Source organism: Protopterus annectens, chromosome 12.part0, assembly GCF_019279795.1.
Source record: "Protopterus annectens isolate FY-2018-M chromosome 12.part0, PAN1.0, whole genome shotgun sequence".
NCBI classification, from domain to species: Eukaryota; Metazoa; Chordata; order Ceratodontiformes; family Protopteridae; genus Protopterus; species Protopterus annectens.
In genome coordinates, this window is record NC_056746.1 from 201495361 (window position 1) to 201520986 (window position 25626).

The 25626-nt window shown below is 39.7% G+C and overlaps 1 protein-coding gene across 5 annotated transcripts in view; it reads left to right on the plus strand.

Moving 5' to 3' along the window:
- LOC122816448 (alpha-1,6-mannosylglycoprotein 6-beta-N-acetylglucosaminyltransferase B-like) overlaps nucleotides 1-24935 on the plus strand; it is a 950232-nt gene extending 925297 nt beyond the window's left edge. For all 5 annotated transcript variants that reach the window (XM_044089252.1, XM_044089250.1, XM_044089253.1 and 2 more), the window contains 2 exons: nucleotides 6414-6574; nucleotides 23966-24935. In XM_044089252.1, the coding sequence (XP_043945187.1) occupies nucleotides 6414-6574; nucleotides 23966-24164 (360 nt within the window). In that variant the 3' untranslated portion in view covers nucleotides 24165-24935. The remainder of the gene's footprint in view (nucleotides 1-6413; nucleotides 6575-23965) is intronic.
- The last annotated feature ends 691 nt before the right edge of the window (nucleotides 24936-25626 follow it).

Consider the following 25626-nt stretch of genomic DNA (forward strand, 5'->3'; position numbering starts at 1 on the left):
TCAGATTTTACTTTATGTTGATGACATCTTGCTGGCAGCCCCTACCCAGCAGGATTGTAGAGAAGATACCATAGCACTTCTACAATTTTTAGCCACTGAAGGACACAAGGTAGATAAAAGTAAGCTGCAGCTTTGGAAAAAACAAGTCAAATACCTAGGATATGTAATATCCAAGGAGGGTAGAACATTAGATGAGGACAGAAAAGTAGCGATTTTGCAAGCACCAAAACCCACTACCAAGAAGGAAATGATGTCCTTCCTGGGTACAACTAATTTTTGCCGGAGCTGGATTCCAAATCATGCCTTGGAATCTGTACCTCTGACTGACCTGATATATAAAAAGCCTATGGCAGCGCAAGATTTATTACAATGGACACCAGAAGCAGAATCTGCTTTCTGCAAACTGAAACAGTTAATAGCGTCTTCATTAGTTCTAGGATTACCAAACTATCATAAACGTTTTTTCCAAACTGTAGATTGTAAGCAAGGTTACATGACATCAATGCTGACACAACAGCATGGGGATAAGCAACGCCCCATTGCTTACTATTCATCACAACTAGACCCAGTGGCACGATCCTTACCCCACTGTGTACAAGCAGTGGTTGCAGCTGCAATGGCAGTACAGGCTTCTGCCTCAGTAGTTTTATTCCACCCTCTCACTTTGAGAGTGCCTCATGCAGTCACGATTATTTTACTACAAGAAAAGGTAGCATATCTTTCCCCTGCTAGGCATCTTTCCTGTATGACTATATTGTTGAGCCAACCTCATATGACAGTTGAACGGTGCATGACTTTAAATCCTTCCACCTTGATCCCGACCCCTGCAGACGGCACACCACATTGCTGCCTACAGGTAATTGAGCAAAAGACACTACCTAGAAAAGATCTTACGGATGTCCCCTTGGATGATGCCGAGGTGACATACTACGTGGATGGTTCGTGCAAGAGGGGTCCTGCAGGACAAAACCTAGTAGGATATGCAGTAGTTTCTAATACTGAGATTATAGAACAAAACCTTTACCACACAACTTATCTGCGCAGGCAGCAGAATTGATTGCCTTGACACAGGCATGTACCTTAGCAAAGGGTAAATGTGTAAACATTTTTACTGACAGCCAGTACGCTTTTTCTACTGTACATGCTTTTGCGCAACAGTGGAAAAACCGAGGAATGATAACATCTACTGGCAAACCTATCAGTCATGCGCAGTTTATTTTAGATCTGTTAGAATCTATTCAGTTACCTCAGAAAGTAGCTATTTGTAAATGCACAGCTCACACCAAGCAACAAGATAAGATTTCAAAAGGTAATGCGAGAGCTGATACAGCTGCAAAACAAGCAGCTACAGAAGTATTTCTTTTGAATGAGGAATTACAACCCTGTGAGATTTTAGACTTAGAAATGTTAAAAACAATGCAGACACTCACTACGCAAGCTGAGAAACAAAGATGGGTAAAATGAGGAGCAATCCTCGAAAAGGGGCTGTACATCTCTAAAGAAGGGAAACCGATACTACCATCTAATTTGTTTAGATATGCAGCTTTGTTGAGCCATGGGCAGTGCCATGTCTCAACAGGGGGGATAGTACAGCTGGTGAACCAGGTGTTCACAACGTACGGATTTGCAAACTACTCTTAAAAATTTTGTTTGACATGTCAAATTTGCAACAAACATCATGCACAAGGGGCATTAAAGCCCAAGCAAGGGAGTTTCCCTACACCACCATATCCGTTTCACACTATCTGTATGGATTTCATAGAATTGAACAAATGTGAAAATAAAAAGTATTGCCTTGTCATTGTAGATATGTTTTCCAAGTGGGTAGAAGCATTCACAACCAGAAATCCCGATGCAGCCACAGTAGCAAAAGTACTTGTCAAAGAAATCATCCCTAGATTTGGCATACCGGAAAGAATCTACAGTGACAATGGTACACATTTTGTAAATCAAACCATACAGCAGTTAAGCAAGTATTTTGGTATTTCTTTGAAGAATCATTGTGCATATCACCCACAATCTGCAGGGCTAGTTGAGAGGAATAATGGGACATTGAAAACCAAGTTAAGAAAGTTAATAGCTGAGACGGGGAAGAATTGGGTGTATTGTTTGCCCTTGGCACTGCTGAGCATGAGAACTGTTCCGACTGCAAAAGGATTGACGCCTTTTGAAATAATCTTTGGAAGAGCATACTATACGCCCCAGTGGAAACCTCTCATGTCATCAGATCAGGAGGCAGACTATACACTAGCTGAATATATGAGAAAATTGTTGAATTCTAAACATTTGTTGCAGTTAAATTCTGTTACAGATAAAGAACAAACTGGGACATCGGAAGTGACAGTGGTCCCTGGAAATTGGATCTGGGTGAAGAAAATAAAGAAGAAGAACTGGTCATCACCGAAGTCACCCACTGCAGTCACGATAGCCGAGAGGGCTTCGTGGATCCATCTGATGCACTGCAAACTAGTCAAGAACTTTGAACTGGACAAAAATCTTACCTCTCCATCGGGGCACTCAGCACAAAGTCTAGCTGCAAAGGGGGGGTCAGATCAATAGGAACTGATCCGTCTCAAACCCAGTGAAGAAACCATTGGTGCTGAAGGTCCTATTAGGGCAGAGAGTAAGAACACGTGTCTGAAATAAAGATGACAGAATCCAGTAAGATTCGATTGTACTTATTTAAAAGAGTTGGAGAGAACAGGAATGCAGAGAACAGGAATACAGAACCGTTTCTCCGGAATTTTTGCATGACCATTCTATTGTTTATATCAATGGCAATAATCATTTTGTTGTGGCCATTCCTTTTCCCAGTCACACAGATTGGACTAAACAAGCGTGCAGAGTTGTACGCAGAGTGGCACCCAAACTTCAACACTTACCAAGCAATTAATTATGTGTATACTGAGACCTTCAATGTTTCGAATTGCTGGATTTGCACAGCTTTGCCAACAGCATACAGGGGGTTATTGTTAACTTCAGTCCCCCTAAGAGCCAACAAGACCTGGGAAAACTTAGTCCACGATACATCAGATGTTACATTACAAGATGCGGTAGCATTGCACTTGTCTGTTCGGCAGAAGGGGACTGTGTGTTTTTACAAAAATGATACAGTTCAAGTAGGTTGGAGCAATTGCAATGTGACTGTTCCTTATAGATGCTATAATAGAACTGATAACTCAGGATCCTATTGCAACACAAGCTATGATTCATTTGTTGAACCGATGCATAGGACAACTGATGAAGTTAAACATAATGCTAATCTTTATAGACAACTGTCTATGATAGACAAAAAAAATGTTTCATCCAGAACCAGGACATAGTAAAGTTACCACCAAAGTAGAAGATTGCTACTTTGTATGTGGTAGAAAAGCATATAAGTGGTTACCTGAGAATTGGTCCGGCAGTTGTTATTTGGGCTACCTGGTTCCGGCCATACGACACACTTCAGTTTTACCTCAAGGGAAGATTCGGAATGTTCGACGAGAAATCAAGAAGCCTGTCAATCCAGTGGGACAAATCAATGCGGGCTGGAAGAATCATCATGCTGTGAGCCTAGGGAAAAATGGACTGTCGCATATGGACTTGGGTGATACCATCATCTCATGGGCAGGTGTATTGCCAGCGTATGGAGCAACAAAATCGATCTGGGAACTGAGAAAATTGTCTAGACTTCTTGAAATAATGAGTAATGCAACTTTTTCTGCCCTAGACTTGGTGACTGATGAACTGACTGCCATGAGAACTGTAGTGCTTCAAAACCGCATGGCTCTCGACTTCACCCTAGCGGCGAGAGGAGGTACTTGCGCTTTAATTCAAGAAGAATGCTGTTCTTATATTCCTGACCATAAACACGAGATAGCCAATCATCTGGAGGTAATTCAGCAAGTGTCAGCTATGACCAGACCAGGACCGAATCCATTGATGGACTTTTTCCAGAAACTGTTTGGGGGGGTGGGGCAGCATCCTGATGAACATCCTGATTGCCATCTGTGTAGGAATGATCCTACTGGTGATGTGTGTGTGTGCTGCTGCATCCCATGCATGAAAAGACTGATTAAAGAATTTATTGATGTGTCAGTTTCAGAAACCTTGTACCAAGGTGCTGAAATTGAGAAACTGTTAAAGAACTGAAAATGCTTTCATAAGTTTAAACTGAATGACTCTCTTAATTGCAAATTCTAAATTGGAAGAGGTTAGGTGAAGAAAAAAAAACGGTTTATGCTTATTTTGAAAATAGAATAAAAGTATTAAAAGGAGGGAAAATGTTAGAAAAATATGTAATAGCAACATACATGCTTAGTGCATTCAAGGATTAAAAAGAGTTAATACATTTATTCTGTTCACACGGCATGAATCTGCACGAGCTGCTAGAGACATTCCAATTCTGTTATGTCATTAAAAACATGCGCAGTTATGATTTGATTGTGCTATGGAAATTAACAGAAAGGATTTGATTTTTGCTAATGTCATGAGAATAATAAGAAGTGTTTCATTTATTATTAGTGTCAATGAGACTTAACAAAGATTTATTGATTTTCTGCTTATGCTGTGAGAAATACATGCAACTATTAGAAACTATTGATACAGAAAACAATGAATGCTTGAAAGTTTAAACCGTAGTCAGCATTACTTGTACTAAGGCTAGCAAAATACCTTGAACATAGACAAAATGTAACACCTATGTTAAGACAGTACAATGGAAGAACTGAAATGTTTGAAGAGACTAAAAATAAGCCTCAAGGTTAGGTTGTTTTTCTCAAATGTTTTTTATGATTAACAATGATCTAGTCAAATCAGCAGGAAATCCAAGTAACATTTTCTATGTAACACATAGTGAGTTTTGAATCTGAACATGTCAGCAAAAAGTCTAGCAACATTTTCTGTAGAATATACAGAAAGCTGTGTGAACATACAGAAAGCTGTGTCTAATTACGTCAGTGAAAGAAAGTAACATTTTCTGTGTGACAGGAAGAAGACTGCATAAGTATAACCAGTCAAACCATAACAATTTGGACAAACCCTGTATTCTACATGCTTTGTCACCTTGCAGCAAGAAATAAAGAGTGCTTTGCTTGAACCGCACGTGAATTGGTCTTTGAAGTTTTTTATTCCTTTGACAGTAGCATACTAACACTTTTTCCAAATCATAATCCTTGAACATAAATTTAGTTATTATCTGTGTTGTGCACCTTACTACACTGTAGCATTAATTATTTTGTTCATATGGAAATATAGGGAACCATGTTTAACAATGGACTGAAGATGAATTGTTACCAAGCATTTTATAATGTATTGTTTTTGGAGGGTCTTCAGATGTCCTACATGCCCCACCAGCTAGCTACTGTGCCCCAACTGTTCACCATTAGAAAAGGAAATGTGAAGCAGTAACTGAATACATTGGTCAGATTCTTGTAGATTCTGGGAGGCAGCTTATCTGGTATTTGTGGTAGTCCTCCATAATTGCAGCCATTTCTCTCTCTCCTTCTTATCCCCCTTTGTCCTTGTGTAAGCCTACTGTTTACCCTATGCTGTATTGTTTCCCTGCAGCTATGGCACACTTCCTTTGCTTTACTTTCTGTACAATAAAGTAAAATATTCACTCAATAGCTAGAATTGTTTTCAACTCTTCCATGATCTCCCTCTCATCTTTGCTCAGCCTTAAGTCTGTCACTCACTTATATCTTTCTTCTTCATAACTAAAGAAACTTTTGTTCCTTTTCTTGTCCCCATCTGCCAATTCCATATATATATTTACTGTCCTCAATTCCACTATTACCCTCCTGCTTACCTTCTTATAGTGTTCTTCTTCCACCTGTCAAGTTCCTCCCTTCCATCTGTTGTTTGCCCCAGGTTTTGCCCTAATTTATAGCCTGTATGTTCTGATGAGCTACACTGGCTTCTTCCCTCTCTTTTTTTCTCTTTCTCAAACCCCTGTCCATAACTATGAGTGCTGGACCCCTTTCATATTCCCATAGCTTGTTTGCTCCCTTAGTTTGTGTCATATAGCAGGTCTCATTTTTGATTCTCTCTTTGATTTTCTCTCTCATTTCATCATAATCAAGTCACCTGAAATCCCACACCACTATGTTTATCTATGTGTTCTTAACTCCACCCTTACATTAAACATCAAAGCAGTATAGTCACTAATGGTACCTTTATGGGAACATCCATACCTCCTTTCCATTTTGGATAAGCCCTACCCAAAATTCCATCCTTTATCATATAATCCATCACTAGCTGGCTGAACTCCAGTCTGGGACTTGCAAGCAGTGTGCTTTATAAGGGTATAATTTTAACTCTGAGTAGCACAGCCGAAAACTTAAATGCAGTTGAACTGATGGCATAGATAACTTGCCTTCTTCTCTCATCACACTGACATTTACAGGAGTTTTTTTTGTTTGTTTTCCAAGGATTTCTGTTCTGATCCCCCTCCTACCTGGCCTCCACTCAGCACTCTGATCCGGAAGCTTGGATATCCAAATGACTCATGTATCCGAACATGTCAGAGGCACAATATGATCTGTGAACCAGCACTTTTCTACCAGATGAACACTGTCCAAGCTTTCAACAGGTATGCTGTAAACATGTTGCACCAAACTGGTCAGAAAAAATGACTAGAAGCTTCTTGATAATCAGCATTACAAGAGCTTATTTGTTAATATTGATTTTATAAATGAAAACAGCTTTCATTCTATACTTTGGAAGAAGACTAATTCTAAAATATTAAGTTTAGGTATTTGCTTAGTTGCAGTCCATAGATTTGTAGTGAGTGAGTGACTGTGTGTGTGTGTGTGTGTGTGTGTGTGTGTGTGGGGGGGGTGAGGGAGTTTAACGTTGCAACTCTTGTGAATACACTCCACAGTTTTGCTTTCAGAGACCCTTTTAATCAAGATGCCAGTGCAAGATTGAACATAATATTTTTAATGCATTCCTTTAATAAGGTTTGATGAGTGGAACTGAGTTTCAGTGGTAAAAATAGTGAAACAAATGCGCAGTTACTCCACAGTTTTGCATTTTTCTCCAGGGACTCACTCTTAGTATGTCAGCTGCAGGCATATAATTTTAGGTCAGAAATGTAATTGCCCAACCCACATGTAATATAGCTAAGAAGTTCCTCTTACTCAAACTTCACTGCACTGTTACACCTCTGGCGCACCCATCTCACTTTGCAGTTCTTAGTTGGCTATCTATTAAATTTAATTTCAGGCTGTATAGTTTATGGTGCTTCTGCAACATGTTCATCCCTACCAGTTCACTCTCTTTGGTGATTTAATTAGTCAGATGACATGGACATAACATCTTCTACCCACTTAATCCACCTTTTTGTTGCAGAACCTAATGCCTGACTGCATTAAATTCAGATGTCATCATGTCACTCAACTGGCATAATCTGTAAAAAAATAAATGCAATTCTACCTGAATGCAGGTATGCCTCACTGCAAATGTGTGGTTCAAAAATTTACTGGTCCTAATGCATAAACTCGAATTGCAACCTGCAGTTAACAAAGAGGGCTTTGAAAGTACCCATCTTTTTTATCCTCAGCAGCCTAACTTTGCAACAGTAGAGTGCAGCATAAGGTTGTGTTATGCATTATATTAAAACATGCAGTGACAGTCATTCAAGCGATCTTAATGCACAATAATGATCCACAGTTGGCTGGCTGACCTGTATCTTAGGTTTGCCTGGCTTCTGGCTGTTGAGTGCAGTGGGTAACTTTAACTTTAATAGGGGGGAAATAAAGTGGGACAATAATCTCTTTGGACCTTGAGAAGATGCACAACTTATCCTTTATGGTATCTTCTTGAAATCCAAAGATGTTACGGTTTCACTTCATTCCTCTCTTATTAGGCCATTCCAAAGAAGTTATAGTCCAACTTTATTTGTGACTTATTAAACCCATCATGTTTCCTTTGGCTTATACCTCATTAAACACATAAAAAACTCATGAGACTGTGACATTTCATCGCCAAAATATTTCAGGTCTCAGTACCCTTAGCTACTCTGATAGATTAAAGACAGCATCATATAGACTCCCAAGGAGTGATTTCTGCTTAGCCTTCTGTGCTACATATAACCAAGCACTTAACAAACTCCTGCACCTAAACAGAACCTGTGGTAAAGTGAACACCTGCTCTGGGGACCTAAACCTCTAGTACCACTTCAGCAATTTGAAATGGAGTGAGAGATACCTAACCCAAAACATCCCCATTTGTGTAATATATCAAGCAGAGCATTTACCTGTCATAGATTCCTAGATTCCTAGATTGTTACTAGGGTAATGAGCTAGGTGGCCTTTTTAAACCTAGCCAAGTTTTCCAGAAATGATAGTGATGTCATGTATCCAAGTAAGACATTGAAGGACAGATATTTGTCAACTTTTAAAAAACAGTCTGGTCTCCTTGGCTGTAAGATTAACAAGAAGCTGCGAACCTATGAATTTTCAATGATTAGTGAGTAAAAACAAATCTAATTGTTTTACGATCTTTTTTCTTGTAAACTTTAGACATGCTTTGCTTTTTTTTTTTTTTGATAAATTCTCGTGTAGAATCTCTTCTTTTCTTTGGATATACTGTCTTCCTCATCTCTTAACATGGAACAGTTGTTCCTTAGTTCTGCCTTTTGGAAGATAATTCCCCCTCAAGATAGATTAACAAACTGCCCCTTGTTTGGGGGACATCTGCAACACTCAAAGCTGCCCAATTTGTCTTGGGATGAATTCACAAAATCCCAGTGTATGTACTGAGACTAGCAACATAACCTGTATCTTATTGAATTGTCATTAACTGTAATGGATTCAGGGGAATCTTCTGCTATTTCAGTTGCTAGTTCCCCTAAGGAATATTTTGCACTGAGTTTGCTCTCTATAACTAAAAAAATGTAAACATATTTTGGCTTCTCCTGGCATTTAGGTAAATCCATCATTTTGTACCAAAATGCATTATCTGTACAGAAAATGACTATATGCTTCAGATACATTGTCTGATATTGTTAAGCTTACAACATTGAAGGTGAAAAAGTCAGGCAGAGGTATTTCCCCTGCCCTGATTTCTGAAGGCCAGCTATGCCCCGAATTATCCTTTCTGCTGCCTCTGCTGCTGCTGGTTATCAAAGGTTGTCAGAGGCACTGCCGGGGGCTCAGATAAGGCATGTTAGTGCCCCTTCTCATACTCCATTTCTGGATCCACGGAATTCTTGACAGTTTTTTCCTCAACCTATGCCTTCACTGACACTGCAATTTTTGTAGCTGGATCAGCCCTTGAAGATGCTGACTTTGCCCTGATAGTGTGTATCTAGCCTAACACAGGGGCCTATATTAATATCTATCACTACAGTGTCAGTTTTGGCACCATATGTCACTGGATTGATGCTTCCACTATCAATGATCACTCTGACAGCACAAATGCCACTCAGAAACAGGTTTGAGAGGTCATGGACCCACTGGAGTATCCCACCTGTACTTATTAAGTCAGGAAGTTCTCTTTTATCTTCTTTGGATTTTCCATTTCTGAAGGAAACTAGGAAATCCTGGTTTGAGACCAAACACCTAGACTCTCTTCCATAGTCTCCCACTGAATATGTTGATGATAATAAGTGTTCTAACAACTTCTGCACTCTTCCAGTTGAACACAAGTTTGAGGAATGCTTAAAATTAGTGCAGTGAGGAGGGTGACCCACTCATCCATTTTCCCAACAAACAGAAGTCCTCATGTCTACTCATCAGTCCTCCTGGGTGTTATTTTCATACTCAGAATGATCTCCATCAATCACTCAAGGATCACAGTAAAATATCTTAGTGTCATTGCTCTTTAATCTCAGTGGAAAGATGCATTAAAATACTGTATAGCCTAAGCTCCGTTGCTTTTACTTTCTACCTAGCGTTTCCAAAGTCTTGTCATTTGTCTCTCAGAGGTTTGATCTACAGGGTTTTCTTTGTATATACTTCCTAATCCTTTCCTCACTCAGTGACTCCAACAATGGATTTTATTCCATAGCTATTCATCTAGACATTTCATTCTTCACATTCTTTCTTACTTTATTTTTGTTGAGCCTCATGCTTTGCCTTTGTTCTAATCTAAATTTTTGACTAACACTTTTGTCCTTCTAGGCCAACATCTAGGAAGCCTGCCTACTTCTCTTGTGCATTCCCTGTTTTGAACTACACTTTTTTTCTCAGTGAATTAGTTTTTAGGTAGACCTTTAGATCTATTCCATTTTGTCAATTCTCACATGTTTGAAATCTATTGTATGTATCTGGAGTACTGTTTATCAGCTGTATGTGATTATATCATGTATACTATTTTAAGTTTATTTCCCTTTGTTTCTGTAATTTGCTTTCTAGGCCTAGGTCATGCCTAAAAAGAGACCTCAGACCAGTTTACTTACCTGGTTAAGAAATTTAAGATGAATGAATGAATGAATGAATGAATGAATGAATGTCACAGCAGTGATTTAGAAAAGCCAACATACTGGCTGACAGGTTCAGTGCAAACTCCCCCCCCCCTCCCCCCCAAAAGGAGAGATATCTATACCAAACGATTGCAGCCCCCCAAACATCTCCAGCGCCCAAGTGAGAACTGCTCTCTCCAAAGCAAAAAACACAGCATCCATGGGACCTGATGGTGTCCCCGGCTGTGTGCTCCACGAACTCAATGAGGAATTAAACCCACAGCTAGGACAGCTGTTTAATCAAAGTCTTACCTCTGGATACGTACCCAGGGAGTGGCGCACTGCAACTGTGGTCCCACTTCACAAAGGCGGTGCCTCCACCGACCCTGGAAATTACCGGCCCATTAGCTTGACAAGCCTTATCTGCAAAGCCATGGAGAGGATCATAATGGACCTCATAAATAAAGACATAGGGAATTTGCAGACTTTGGATCCAACCCAGTTTGGCTTTGTCAAAGGCAGATCATGCCTTTTAAACTTGGTTGACTTTTTCGAAACAGTCACCAAAGCCATTGATGAGGAAAGGCAGTCCATACAGCCTACCTCGATCTGGCTAAGGCCTTGATACAATACCCCACTCGGGTATCATTGAAAAACTCATCAGCTTAAATGTTAACCCATACATCACAAGATGGGTTGCAAACTGGCTGAGTGACAGAACCCACAGGGTCAGAGTTGCTGGCGCCATGTCAGACTCAAAGCCTGTCACAAGTGGTGTCCCACAGGGCTCAGTCCTGGGCCCACTCTTGTTTGGCATCTACTTTTCTGAAGTACAAGCAAACACAGGAGGGTTATGGCTGACAAAGTTTGCAGATGACTGCAAACTGGGCCATAGTAGAAAACACATCTGACACAGATATCCTTCAGAAGGGTCTCACAGAAACGGATAACTGGTGCCAGAGCCACGGCCTAAAGTTAAATGCCAAAAATGCATAGTCATACCCTTCGGGAAAAACAAGGTTACCCCTAGCTACCAAATAGGTGGCAATCCACTGAGCACAGAAGAAGTTATCAGGGACCTGGGGACCCAGGTTGATAGTAGTCTGTCATTCGACACCCATGTAGCTAAAGTAGTTAGGAAGACCTTCTACATTGCCCATCTTATCATGAAGGGATTCTCATCTAGATCAAGGGAGGTCATAGTCTCCCTTTACTCATCACTCATCAGACCAATGATTGAGTACAATGCCCCATTCGGAATGTATCTGACCCGACACTTGCAGCAGCTGGAGAGGCCACAAAAGTTCCTCACCAAAAGGATAAAGGGTCTCAAAAATCTGTCCTATGCTGCCCGACTGAAAGAACTCCAGCTCTATTCAGTCGCCACGCTTGCTCAGAGGTGACCTTTGCCTAACATACAAGGCCATGTCAAACCCAGATTTGATGAATATGCTTCACCTCAAAAATCTAGATCCATCAGAGCCACAAGGCGGAGACTTAAACCTCGACACGGCTATTAATAGGACGTGCTGGAGGGATAGATTCATCACCCAAAGACTCCCTATGCTGTGGAACAAAATCCCGGTACATGTGAGGCAGAGCACCTCGCTGGCCTTGTTCAAGAGAAATCTTGACCAATGGATGGGAGATCGCAGATATACCCCAGGGATTACCTCAGTGTCACTGCTCGACAGAGGCACAGCAAAATAATGGGTATAGTTCCCCATACTAAAGGGGTGGCGTAAGCCACAAAACGATGGGCTAGGCTTGTAAATGCCCTCGGGCAGATAGCCTAGTATGAACCTATGAACCTATGAACCTTGACAGGGTGTCCTCAGCCCCCATAGGGTGGGCTTTTTTGTCTGAAACTGAAGCCTGATGGCTTATTTGAGTAACATATAAAAAGGTTCCAAATCCCCAGAACTCTCCTGCTTATCCTACATATAAGGATTCTAGAGTGGAAAGGCTGGGGAAGCCAGTTTATGTGTCTGTCATTTTGCTGGCACTAAAGTGAATTATGCATGTGATATATTTTGACTGTGTCATAACCAATTGATGGGGTTGCCAGTCAGTCAAAGAAAAAAATGTTCTCCCAGTGCTCATCTGCTTCCAGTATAACAAATCTTATAATGCACATTCCCTATAATGTAACAGAAAGGAGTACATGAGCTGCGGAATTCAGTATCAATATGTGCCTTCACATGTAGCTTCATCTGGTCCTTGCACCTTTATTCCGTAAATTGAGGATCACTTCACAGATATGGAGAAGCAGAACAAAACTCCCATGTGCATGTGTGTAAAGTTTCATCTATCACAGTATATCTTTTCCTGGACATAGAGGAATCAGGACTAAATGTTGTACCGGCATGACTCATAGCCAATACTCCAACAGGCAGCTAAAATGAAGTCTAGTTCCAAGGTTATATTCCAAACAGAACACAATTTAGGAGGCTTAGGCCACAGAAGCAATTCTTAGTCCTTGCCCAATTGCCTACTTTAGAGGCACTCAGGGTCAGTCTGTTCCTTCACCTATTTGCATGGAAGTCTATCACAGTAAATATTCAGAGGTATGAGACTGTCTTTCATATTAACCAATTCCACTATCTTTTTCCTTGCCCGATATCCCATTCCATCAAAATGTATTCACAAGGAAGAGTTCTTCAGTCTCCTCACAAAAAGAGCCATCCAGGAGGTCCCACAGACTAAAAAGGATTAGGATTTTATTCTAACGTTTTTTTTGGTTCCCAAACAGACAAATAATCTAAAATAAATGGTGTATACACATTTATCTCAAAGGAAACGTTTGCATCATCATAGTGTAGTGAATCCTTCCATATAAGAAGGAAACTGGATGTACTTTCTGGACCTCCAACACACGTTTTTACATCTCAAGATTACCATAAAGTCAAGGAGGTCCTTCCAGGAGGCACCACCCATTATCAGATGGTTCAGTTCAATCTCACCTCATCTCCTATGCTGTTCATCAAAAGATGTTGTGTGGAAACAAGATTTTCCCATACCTAGATAACAGGATCCTAACTGTTTCATCAGTTCATGTATTAACTATCTTCAGGAAATCCCTAATCAAAACATTTCACTCTCCAGAGATCATGCAGTGAACATTGTGAAATCACAACTGACTCTGTCCTAACTGTTTCTTTGACTGCAGTTTGAGCATGATTTGTTGCTAGGCACACCTATCAGTAGATAAGGTACTATCTCATCAGAACAAAATGTCTCCTGGATCATACATTTCAGTAAGGTTTCATTTTACTTATACTCAGAAATCCATAGCTAATGGCAACATCCATTCTAGTGGTATATTTTGCCAAATTTCAGATGAGGATGCAATAGTGAATGACCAGAGTCCAGTGGACTCAGATTTCAGACCATGTCAACCTCTTTACTCCCCATGAAGAAACTTTTTCAGCTACATACATTCAAAACTTCAGTCACCATGGACATAGTTGCCCTAGGGTGTGGGGACCATTATAAGGGCAGATAGTTCAAGGTGTCTGAATGTCCATTGATGCATGTCCACAAATAAAAGTTCTAGAGATGCAGTTCTTAAAATGTTTGCCTTTCAAGACTTCCTGCATCAGGGTGAGATCACCCTTCACTCTGACCACTCCGACCACACAGCAGTGGTTTCTTATATGAACAAACAAGGTGAGATATATTCTTAGTCTTTATGCTAAGAAGTCATTTGGGTATGGAAATGAGTCATTTAATCCTGCCACTTTCTGTTGGGAAATAACATTATGTGGAATGCCACTTCTCTAGTAGACAAACTGAATTGTTTTCATGTTTATGTCCCATGAGTGCTCCTTCAGCCATCAATGACTCAGTTATTCCATATGTGGGACATACATCCTTAACTCATTCCTTCCTTTGGAGCTCTTTTGAGTTTGCACTCTTAACTCCCAGAAGGTGCCACCTGAGCATTTTAGAAAATACAGTTCTAGGTCTTAAACTGGATTTTATAACCTACAACAACCACAGTACATATGAATTATATAATGATGCATAAACAGCTTATGACATCTCAATAACTACTCAAGCAGCACACATATTGCCACCAGCATTTTCTTCATATAGCTGTGAGCTTTCATATGAGGCTAATCAGTTCTGCCTGTGTCATTTGATTGCTAAGATATTTAGAAAAATCTAAAATTATTATAACACAAATAAATAAAATGCAAATAATATTCACTGTCTCTCTATCTGCACTAGAGAGAAGTCAAATATCAACATAGTGGGATTTGTTATTTGTAAGCTTTAAGATGAAATTGTCTAATACCTTGTATCTAGAAATGGTTTTGAAATTAATAAAGCAAATATAAATGCATGATATTTGATGTCTAGAGGCATCTGTAGGATGTAACTGCAAAAATGCCTGGAAATGTTGCTAGGTTTAATGAGTTAATGGCCTCAGGAGGTGTAATTCCAATGCCTTCTTCTTCACTTATTGGGAAGGCTCTGAGATTTGAGACTACCAGAGCTCTTCTCCTACAACCATCAGACAAGCCTCAGCTGCACACTTGCTACCTGCTTTCATCATTACAACCTCTCTTTCCCTTTTCAAGTAGTTAAGTTTATATTTTTATTTCAGAAAACAAACATCTGTATCACCTATAGAGATAAATGAATTCAATCCTTCATAAGGGCTACAATCAAAGGGCTAGAAGTCATGTCAGCATCTGTCTTGTCCACCTTATATTATCCCTCTGATAATTTTGATTCTGGGTCTGGGCTGAGATACTCCTACATTAAGATGCACCTTGCACCTTTTTCTTATTTGTATGCTGGGCTGTGCTCTTCTGTCTTGGTATCAGTAAAATGTGTTAAGCTTTCCTAAAGGGCATCTTTTTTCTTATGTCTCTAAAGGTCAGTTCTCTATCACCCTGGGAACTTTGTTGGAAAACTTGACATTGACCATTTCAGCTCTCAGCTATAGTGGAAAATACATTCCTATCTGGAAAACTTTGTTTCTTCTGCCACCAATTGTCTACTAGAAGTATTTTGGAGATGTGTTAATTTTCTGTGGATCCTTCTACCTTGTATCTAACACAAACAGGGTCATTGTCATTGTCTAAACCAATCCCTCTCTAATGCCTAAACAGTCCAGAAAAACAACGTTGATCGGTCTGTTCATCTACCTTATTCTCTATAGTATTTTTAACACTGAGAGCATCTTCCCCATTATATGGATGTAAACTGCCAATTAAGGTTTTACTTTTGGCAGATAAATATTATCCAGAAAAATACTCAGGTATTTGTTTCCTTTTCTAAACAGAAGCATCGCCTGAAAATGATTAATCTTAACTTAGCCAAATGGGTGTCTGGCTATACACAGATTTGCAATAATTAGCACAGCATACCAGTACTACTGTATCTGTGTTCTTTCGACTAGAGCTGTTGCTGTGTCTGCAGGTTTTTCCAGAAAGCAGCTCTGGATGAGAGCTGTCCAGCACCTTTACAAAGTACTGTAAGCTGGATATGATGTCCAGATCTTCATCTGGGATACTTTTACTAAGGGAATGCTCCCAAAGGGAAGTCCTCCAAAAGGATTTATCTAGAACTCTGTCCTGCTATTATGCAGGATGCAGAGCTCTAAGAGTGGGTCTGTCCTCTGTAATATACCCACACCCCTTCTCTTACCTGTGGTGTAGCTGGCCTTCAGCCTCTGTCTTATTTTATTCAGGCCTCACTGCAAAGTGCTAGCAAGGCTTGGCACTCTGATGCATTATGGGGTGGGGATGGTGCTTAATTGGTTGGGAATTATTTACTTGCCGAGCAGTTCTAATACCTTCTGGCATTAGTTCTACTGATACAGAGGACAGACCTACTCTTAGAGATCTATTGTTATGATAAGTATATCATTTCTTTTTATTCTCTGTGTGTTAAGGAGTAAAGTAAATTAATCAGTGTAATTAAAAAGTGCTGTCTAGAAGTATTTTAATTAATTAGGAACGTTATTTTAGTATTTTGATGGTGCCCCTATTGGACTACAAGTGTTTATACTTTTCTGTATTTTAAAACCTCATGTGTTTGTACTAATCTCTTAATGTGTTTGCACTACACTGTATTTTACAACCTAATAATTTTTTACAACAAAAAAGATATAAGGAGTATAAAGCATACAATGAAGTAATTAGAATTTTTAAGTTACACAATGTATGTGAGGGCAGCAGGTAAACCATAATTGCCAAATTTCCCCTCATAGTAGATGTGAGGATGTGAGGTGTTGCCATCTGTGCAAAGGAGAGTGGGGCAGTGCATGTCTGACATATGCCAGTGTAGTCGGCTGAAGTTTTGTAAGTAGTTTTCTGTTTGGCTATCACAATGACTTGTACAGATGATTGTGTTAAAAATGTTTCAGCAGGGTTATTATAACTGATTAAATGTATATGTTAAAACAAAGAATTCTGAAAGGGAAGAGTAGAATTTTTGAAATTGTTCTATAATTTTCAAATACTGCAACAGATCTTAGTGGAGCTCTGAATGTGTGTTGTACCAGAGTCAGGTGATCAAATGTGATGTAATTCTATAACCAGGACTGAGAGGATGGAATTCCCATAGCAGTTTTTTTTGTTTTCTTTTCTTTGGAACCTGATATAAAAGATCTATGACAGTAATCACAGTTAGTTAGTTGAGTTGTAATTCAGTCTGTTAGAAGCTCATCATCTTGCCTTGTGGAAGTAAGCATCTCAGCATCTAATCTTGCCTTGCTGTATTAATTAAGTTAGGTAGGGAACAGTTATTCTTTAGACAGTCAAGACATTCAGTGAGATTAGTTAAGTATTGTTTTTTTCTGCATCTGTTTGAATCTGTCCAACTGTGTTATTTTTATATCTCCTGTGACAGAAACTCTGGTGTTTAGTGTACTTAGATATTTAGGATTCTCATGTTTTCTATTTTATTATTTATGATTAAGTATTTTATACTTTTCATAGTGGCTGGTCTTTTAGAGAATACTTTTAACATCTTCAGAGTACTTCTGCTTATGTTAGTGATGCCGTGGCCACTCCAAAAAGCCTTGCTGCTTTGGTTACATTCCACCATTATATTAGTACTGATTAGACTCACTATAATTGGATACCCTTGTAAGAGCCTGAGAGTGGTTCACTGGTGGCAGCTTGGTTACCTTATAGTCTGGGCAGAAGAGGTACAGCTAGTAAATCTGTACCAGACTTTGCCAGGAGTGTGTGTGTGTGTGTGTGTGTGTGTGTGTGTGTGTGTGTGTGTGTGTGTGTGTGTGTGTGTGTGTGTGTGTGTGTGTGTGTGTGTGTAAGAAAATTAAGTACGCAGGTGTGGGTGTGTCAGCTACTTGGAACTTGGTCACAGTGCTCGAAAGTGAGTCTTGTTTGGGATCTGGAGAGACAGAGAATCCAGGCCTAAGTCTGGAGCATGTTCCTTGTATGCTCTTGGGAGAAACTTTGCATGATACAGAGAGCTGCATTTGAAAATACTGTGTAAATCCATTCCTATTTTTAGTGACCATCTCTCAATGGTGTCAGTGGTGAGGACTGGGGCTCCTTGATTACTGGCCCAGGGTAAGAGACGCTGTCATATATTGGCAGCAGAGTGGTGGGATATTAATTGAACTTCAGTAGCCTGTGGGCAGTTGTCACAAAGGTGTGTGTGCTCTAAACAGCCACAAAAATGCATTCATTTTTGTTAGTTTAGTTTAGTCAATGAAATCAGGCAAATATGTCAGCAGAGGATTATGGAAAGCTGACAAAAAAAAAACAGTTGGCCAAGGTGTGTGAAGCCAAATGACTGGTGCATGCTAACTGGACTAAAGAGGAAATGATTTCAGTCTTAACCACAGTTGCAGCACAGACCAGTGAACAGGAGGAAAACCAGTCAGGTGTTGGGGATGTGCAGCCTTCAGAAACAGGACAGTTCAGTTTTTCCTGAGAGGATTTAAAAATCTATCTGGAGTTAAAGAAAGTTGAACTGGAGGCTGAAGAAAAAGAACACCGACATCAGCATGACCTACAATGTTTGGAGACCAAAGAGCGACTGTGAAATTTTGAGGCTGAAGAAAAGGAGAAGCAGCATCAGCATGAACTGGAGGCCAAACATTTAGAGATTAAAGGAAATGACAGACTGCAGCATTTGGAGATTGAAGAAATTGAGAGACTGCAGCAAGTGGAGGCTCACAAAAAAGAGAAGCAGCAACAACATCAGCGGCAGATGTTGACTCTTCACCAGGGTCATGGAGGTAATGGGGAAGGGAATAACTGGACCCCAGAAGCAATAAAGGTCAGTAAATTTCTTCCACAATTTGCAGACAGAGATGACTTTAATAGTTTTATTCATATATTTGAAAGAGTATGTAAGCAGTATAATGTTGACCAAGAGCTCTGAGTATGGTTCCTGACCCCCTTACTCGATGGTAAAGCTGTAACTGCTATTTCTTAATTCGTTGATACTGATAGTTTAAACTATGATAGAGTGAAACAATGTTTATTGAACTGTTATAAGTTAACACCTGAAGCTTACAGAAAATGTTTTGTGATCATAGATGCAAGGCAGATAAAAGTATATGTGATTATATTGCTGAGTTAAACACTTATTTTCACAGGTGGGTGCCAAGTCACCACTTTTGAAAGACTGGCAGACTTTTTGGTAAGGGAATAATCCTGTAATAGTTTGCCTGAGGACATGAGAATCTGGTTGGCAGGCCTGAGTCTAACTTTGCAGTTGAACTGGGGAGAAAAGGAGATCTCTACTTAGCAAGCAGAGCATCACTGCACAAGAAGGGTAACCCACTGCTGCACATAGATATATGGGACCCCATGGTAGGAAGCCTAAGTCACCCCAGCAGAGTCTACAAGTAATAGGAGAAGCCACCAGTTCAGGTACATGACCAGGATCAGGGATTACATGTTTTAAATGTAACCAGAGGACCCATGTAGTATACAAATGTCCACTTAAGCAAGGTTGGGAACAAAAGGTGACAGAGCCAGCAAGTGAGAATAACAGCTAGCAGTATTAAGTTGTCTGGAGACAACAGGGGTACAAGCTATCACTGGAGTTTGTATCCTATTTTAGTGGATGGAAGACAGGCCACTGCTAAGAGAGACACAGCCTCTGACATAACTATTGTGAAGCCTGCAGTAGTTAAAGAGGACCATTACTTGCTTTAGCAGTCCACTCCAATCAGAGCTTTAGGAGGGATCCCAATCCAAATGACTTTGGCCAGGGTTCACCTTGACTGGGAGGGTGGAAAAGGAAGCAAGCAGGTAGCTGTGTTTGAGGATATTCCTGCAGATGTCTTGATAGGACATTATTTTGATAATGCAGTACCTTGTGTGCATGAAGTTACATGTAGTCAGACTTGGAGACAGACACGTATGTCTGGCAGTCCAGGGGAGACTCAGACAGATGCCACACCTAAAGCTGGGGCTGGTGATGTGGCTATTTCAGAGAGGGAGCTACTCTGTAGCAGTGATCCTGAAAGTGAACCACAGCTGCTGGTAGTTACTGTTGCACTCATGGACAAGGTGACTGCAAGGACAGAGATGAGTGGTAGTACCCAGGCTGACAGTGAGGTACTGCTGTCAGGAGATACTGGCTTCCTATGGAAGGGGAGATGGGAGGGGGTCACAAAAGTAGATTTGAGACAGGCTCAGCTTTCAGAACCTAGCTTATGGGACTTGAGGGAGGTAGCTAAGGAGGCCCCTGATGTTCAAGGAAAAGTGGGGTCTGTATACTGGAACAAAGGGTTACTTTATAGATACTGGACCCCTGAGGGAGGGATAGAGGGTGAGGTAATGCAGCAGTTGGTAGTGCCCACAGCCTACCATCTGGCACATCTAGCCATAGCCCATGAAATTCTTTTTGCAGGTCATATGGGCATAAAGCGAACCAAGAGTATGAACCTATAAAGCGTACCAAGAGACATATTATGCAGAACTTCTATTGGCCTGGGACTGCAAGAGATGTAACAAGGTACTGCAGGACTTGTGAGTGGTGCCGAATGGTAGACAAGGCAGGGGACAAGTCAAAGCTCCATTGATACCTTTACCTGTGATTGAGGAGCCATTTCAGAGGGTAGCTATGGATATTGTGGGGCCTCAGCATCTGTTTGAATCTGTCCAACTGTGTTATTTTTATTTCTCCTGTGTTTGAAACTCTGGTGTTTATTGTACTTAGATATTTAGTATTTTCATGTTTTTTATTTTATTATTTATTATTAAATATATGTATACCTTTCATTGTGGCTGGAGTTTTAGAAAATACTTTTAATATCTTGAGAGTACTTGTGCTTATTTTAGTGACACTGTGGCCATTCTGAAAAGCCTTGCTGCTTTGGTTACATTCTACCATTATATTAGTATTGATTTTACTCACTATAATTGGATATCCTTGTAAGAGCTTGAGAGTGGTCGACTCATGGCAGCTTGGTTACCTTATAGTCTGGGCAGAAGGGGTACAGCTAGTAAATCTGTACCAGCATTTCCCAGGAGTGTGTGTGCGTGTGTGAAAATCAAATACCCAAGTGTGGGTGTGTCAGCTACTTGGAACTGGGATACAGTGCTCCAAAGTGAGTCTTGTTTGGGATCTAGAGAGAGACAGAGAGTCCAGTCAAAAGTCTGGAGCGTGTTCCCTATGTGCTTTTGTGGGAAACTGTGCTTGATGCAGAGTGCTGCATTTCAAAATACTATGTAAATCCATTTCTGTTTTAATGACCATTTCTCACTGGTGTTAGTGATGAGGATTGAGGCTTCTTGATTACTGGCCTGGGGTAAGAGAAGCCATCACAGTAGAAATACCTACTTGATTCTACCCTCAAGGGAGGACACTAGCTTAGTGTGACTAACCTGGTCAACAAAGGATGGATAGATAGATAGATAGATAGATAGATAGATAGATAGATAGATAGATAGATAGATAGATAGATAGATAAACACTTAAATCATCTCAACCCTTACAATTGTCATTGCACTCTGTAAATATTACTACGGCTGTTTCCATTGTAGCTTAGTATATCCAGCATCCAATAAAGTGACCTAGCTGTAGTTACATTGCTGTCTCAAACACAGTCCTGTCTTGCTCTAGCAGAATTAAACAAGCACATTTCATAGTGCAGTGCGATATGGTATTACCCTTGGCTACACCATGTGGTGCATATTGTTGAGTGTGCCATATCTCTGGTGCATTATACAAATTCACTGTCAGCGTGCATGCTAAATACATGAGCCAAACCCCATCCTTCTTCCCATCACTCTTTTGTGTTAAACATTTTACAATTTGCTGTGACTTATAGTGCACTTATACCTTTCTGTTTTTTTGGCTTTCACAGGAGATATGCCAGTGACTCCTTGAAATAGAGAGAAGGAAACACTATATTCTAATTCTGCTTTGTTGCTCAGATTTCTGCCTACAGTCCTTGTGAAATCAGAGCAGAAATTCTAAACACTTGTTGCAAAGGGACACTAAATCTATTTAATTGTTAGAATATCCCAAGAAGGTAATGTTACACAGAAAAACATAGGAGTTCTGAAACCAGATCTTACAGTACAAAAAATGGCATTTAAAATGCAGAGCATAAAATGTTCGCCCTTCAGTTTGTGAGCTATGATCCTGGGATAACTCTCTCCTAGGAACAGACCCTGGAAAACAATCTTCACTTCTTTATAAAGAAAAAGAAAAAATACTCTGTCACATGTACAGGCTAACACATTCGGTTCTTCTCAGAAAGATTCTCATTATGGGGCCACAGATGTGTTTATGTACAATATATACATATTCACTCCTCAGTTTTTCTTAGCTTGATGAAGTATGCGTCTCTCTTCCGGACAGTTAAGTGTGTCAGCTGCCATATCTGTGTGTTACATTGTTTTGAAAAGTTGCAGGCTTTTGGATTGCGTGATAAACTATACAGAACTTAAAAAGTGTTTCTGCTCAATGTTACATTTGCATCAGTCATATTTTAAGGCATGCTTCATCTTTTTTTTTTTTAATTCATATTAATATGTACAGACGGTTGTAATTCTCCTACAAACAATGGTACGCTGATAATATTGCATAACCTTATTTGCAGTGATCAGGAATTTTATTCTCCTACTATTTTGTAATGATCTAAAGACCTTCTGTTGGTTTTGTAGCAATATGGTATGTTCACCTCTTTCTGATTTTATTGCCATCTAGAATGGGAAGTATCTGCTGTTTTTGTGTTACCTTTTCCTGTTTTTTTAGTATTCCAGAAAGCTGTTGCTGTCTGGCTTTTGTAATGATATAGAATGTTAATTCATCTTGTTTTTACAGTGATCTTGAATGTTACCCTGTTCTTCTTTTGTAGTCATCTGTAATGTTTCCTTTACTTTACCTGTTTATACTGTGATATGGAATGTTAAGTACTCCCATTTTTCTAGTGCTCCAGAATGTCAACTCTCCTTTTTTTTGTAGTGATCTTGAATGTTAACCAGCTTGTTTTTGTAGTGATCTCTAATACTAACACTCCTGTTTTTGTAGAAATACGGAGTGTTAACCCATTATATTTTTGTATTGAAATGGTATGTACCCTCCCCCACTTGTTTTGCAGTGAGTTTGAATTTTACACATTCCTGATTTTCTAGTGATGTGGGATGTTACACAAGCCTGTTTTTATTCTATATTTGAATATTAATCCCTCCTGTTTTTACACTGATCCAGATTATAACCCCCACCCCTGGGTTTGTAGTGAATTGAATATTACCTTTTTTTTTTTTTTTATCGTGTTGATTTTAAGAGTTATTTTGAATGCCTCAATCTCCTGTTTTCATAGCATTCCAAGCTGTTATTACCTCACCTGGTATGTGTAGGGATATGTATGTACATGTTGCTGAAATATGTGTATTTATGCTAGAACGTTCTTAGCAAAACAGGTTTGTGTACTGCCTCATTGATAAGGCCGTGAGAAAAGCCTTGTGTTTTTGCATCATCCACTCAAATAAGGGCTACTTTTTTAATACATATGTAATTCGGTATAAGGAACAGAAACCCGTGGAGTTCTATAGAATTTATGTTTTTCATTCTAGTCTTCCTTATAGTTATGTAGGGGATCAAGGCTACTCTTACACTCAGCTCACAAACTGTCAGTGCACAGCCACTCAACCTTGACTAGCCAGGTGGCAGCCAAGCCTAGAGCTTAAGCCAGTCCTTACATCCATATACATGTTATGGAATGTTTTGCTCTTCCACTCATGTTTTTGATGCTCTGCTGTCATATTGTTGCCATTTTTGGACAAGGTCATAAATAACAAAACTAACACTGTTCCAGTCTGGAAGGTTTTAAACCCAGCCATACACGTTTTACCCAAAATTAGGCAGGCTGATGGATAGGTGATAATATGCAGTTTTAAGCAGGGCTGAGATCCAAAGGCTTTTCATTTCCACAGAGTTGCTTATTGGTATCTTAGAAGATTAAGGGGAGCATCAGGATTAATTTGTCGCTATATGTGTTTGATGCGATTTAACTACTATGATACATATGTGTTTTCAGTCTGTCTGACATTTTGTAATGATCACAAGATAAACATTTTTCTATATCACTTTTTTTTACTTTTGTTTCCTATTTAGCTTAGGAATCCCTTGTGAGAAGACATTGATGGAAGGGACTCACTTATTACCAGCTTTCCACATTAACACCCATCACTGTCACCTGCAGAAGGATGATCTTTTGTTCAGCTGTGCTGGATCAGAAATGAGATACAGACGACTCTGCCCCTGCCGCAAGTTTCAGGAAGGACAGACCGCCCTTTGTGAAGGCTGCTTTTAGCTGACAATCACCAAGATAGAAGCATGCCAATAGAAAATGGGAGTAGAAATAAAGGGATGGCCTTGGAATTGCTATCAGATTTTCCTTAGTCATGTGCAGAAGTTCATAACTTTCCTCATAATGCTGAAGTATTTTGTTCTGCATGGTGGGTTTGCCTATAGATCCTTGGTACTCCTGAAACTTTACTTGGCACTGTGTGAAATCACTGGAATATTGCCTGTCTTGGTTGCTGGAGTGATCAAGACTTAATTTACTTCATTGGGAATGATGTAGACTTTAAACAACCTTATCTGGATCCCAGAAATGTTTGACATTTTTATGAGATTACCTGGATTTGACTAGCTAAGTCAGAATGTCTTATGTAGTACTAATTATATGTAAATCTGACAAACCTGCAAGAGGGTGGCTTGAACTGATAAGACTTCTTCCAGTTTCATGAAAACATTTGTGAATTTACTACATCTGAAATGCTAAAGCTCATCATATATTTCTACATACATAACTTTAGGCTAATAAGCAGGAAGATTAATAAAAGGTATGAATGAAACAATTACTTAATCAAGGTACTGGAAGCTTTCATAAATAATTTATTCAGAACTGATAAAATACTACAAAAAAGAATAATTTCACCAGCAAAATTTGAAGTCCACAGTGGACTTTTTTCTTAGTTTTCCAAGATGTAAATAGTATCAGAATGTTTTTAAAACAAGTACAAGTTTTATGATTTTATTGGATTCTATAAATTTTCAATAAAAGCTTTGTTTAAACATATTCTGGATGCTTGGTGCAGTGAGTCTGTTCTAGTGTGACAAGACTATCATGCACCTACATTGCCATGTGTTTGTCTCAGTTTGGATCTCATGAACAAGTATGAATACATGCATTTGGAAGGTTGACAATGAATGACCTTCAGAGGGATTTGATTACACAAAAGAGACTGAGTACTCTGTTTATTGGGAATGGTATTTCCCTGTTTGTGGAGTGTGTGTGTGTGTGTGTGTGTGTGTGTGTGTGTGTGTGTGTGTGTGTGTGTGTGTGTGTGTGTGTGTGTGTGTGTGTATGTACACGTGTGGTGGGGCTGCATAAGAAACTCTGTAACCTGTATTTGTATGAGTGTTGACGTTTCTGCTTGTATATTTACATGCATGCTTGTTTGTGCACATCACTCTGCATGTAGGTGTCTGTCTACTTCTGTGTGCCTGTATATAAATATGTGTTGAAGTAGAAGGCAAGCATTTCTGCAGGTGCATAATACCCCCCCTCTACCACCCATGTGGGGGCTTTGCCCTCACCTCCCTGTTTCAATTCAATGATATTATGATGTGTTAAATGTGACTGTGTGTGTGTGTGTGTGTGTGTGTGTGTGTGTGTGTGTGTGTGTGTGTGTGTGTGTGTGTGTGTGTGTGTGTTGTGTGTGTGCACTTGCTTGTCTGCATGTGTCTGCAGGTGTATGAGTTTGCTT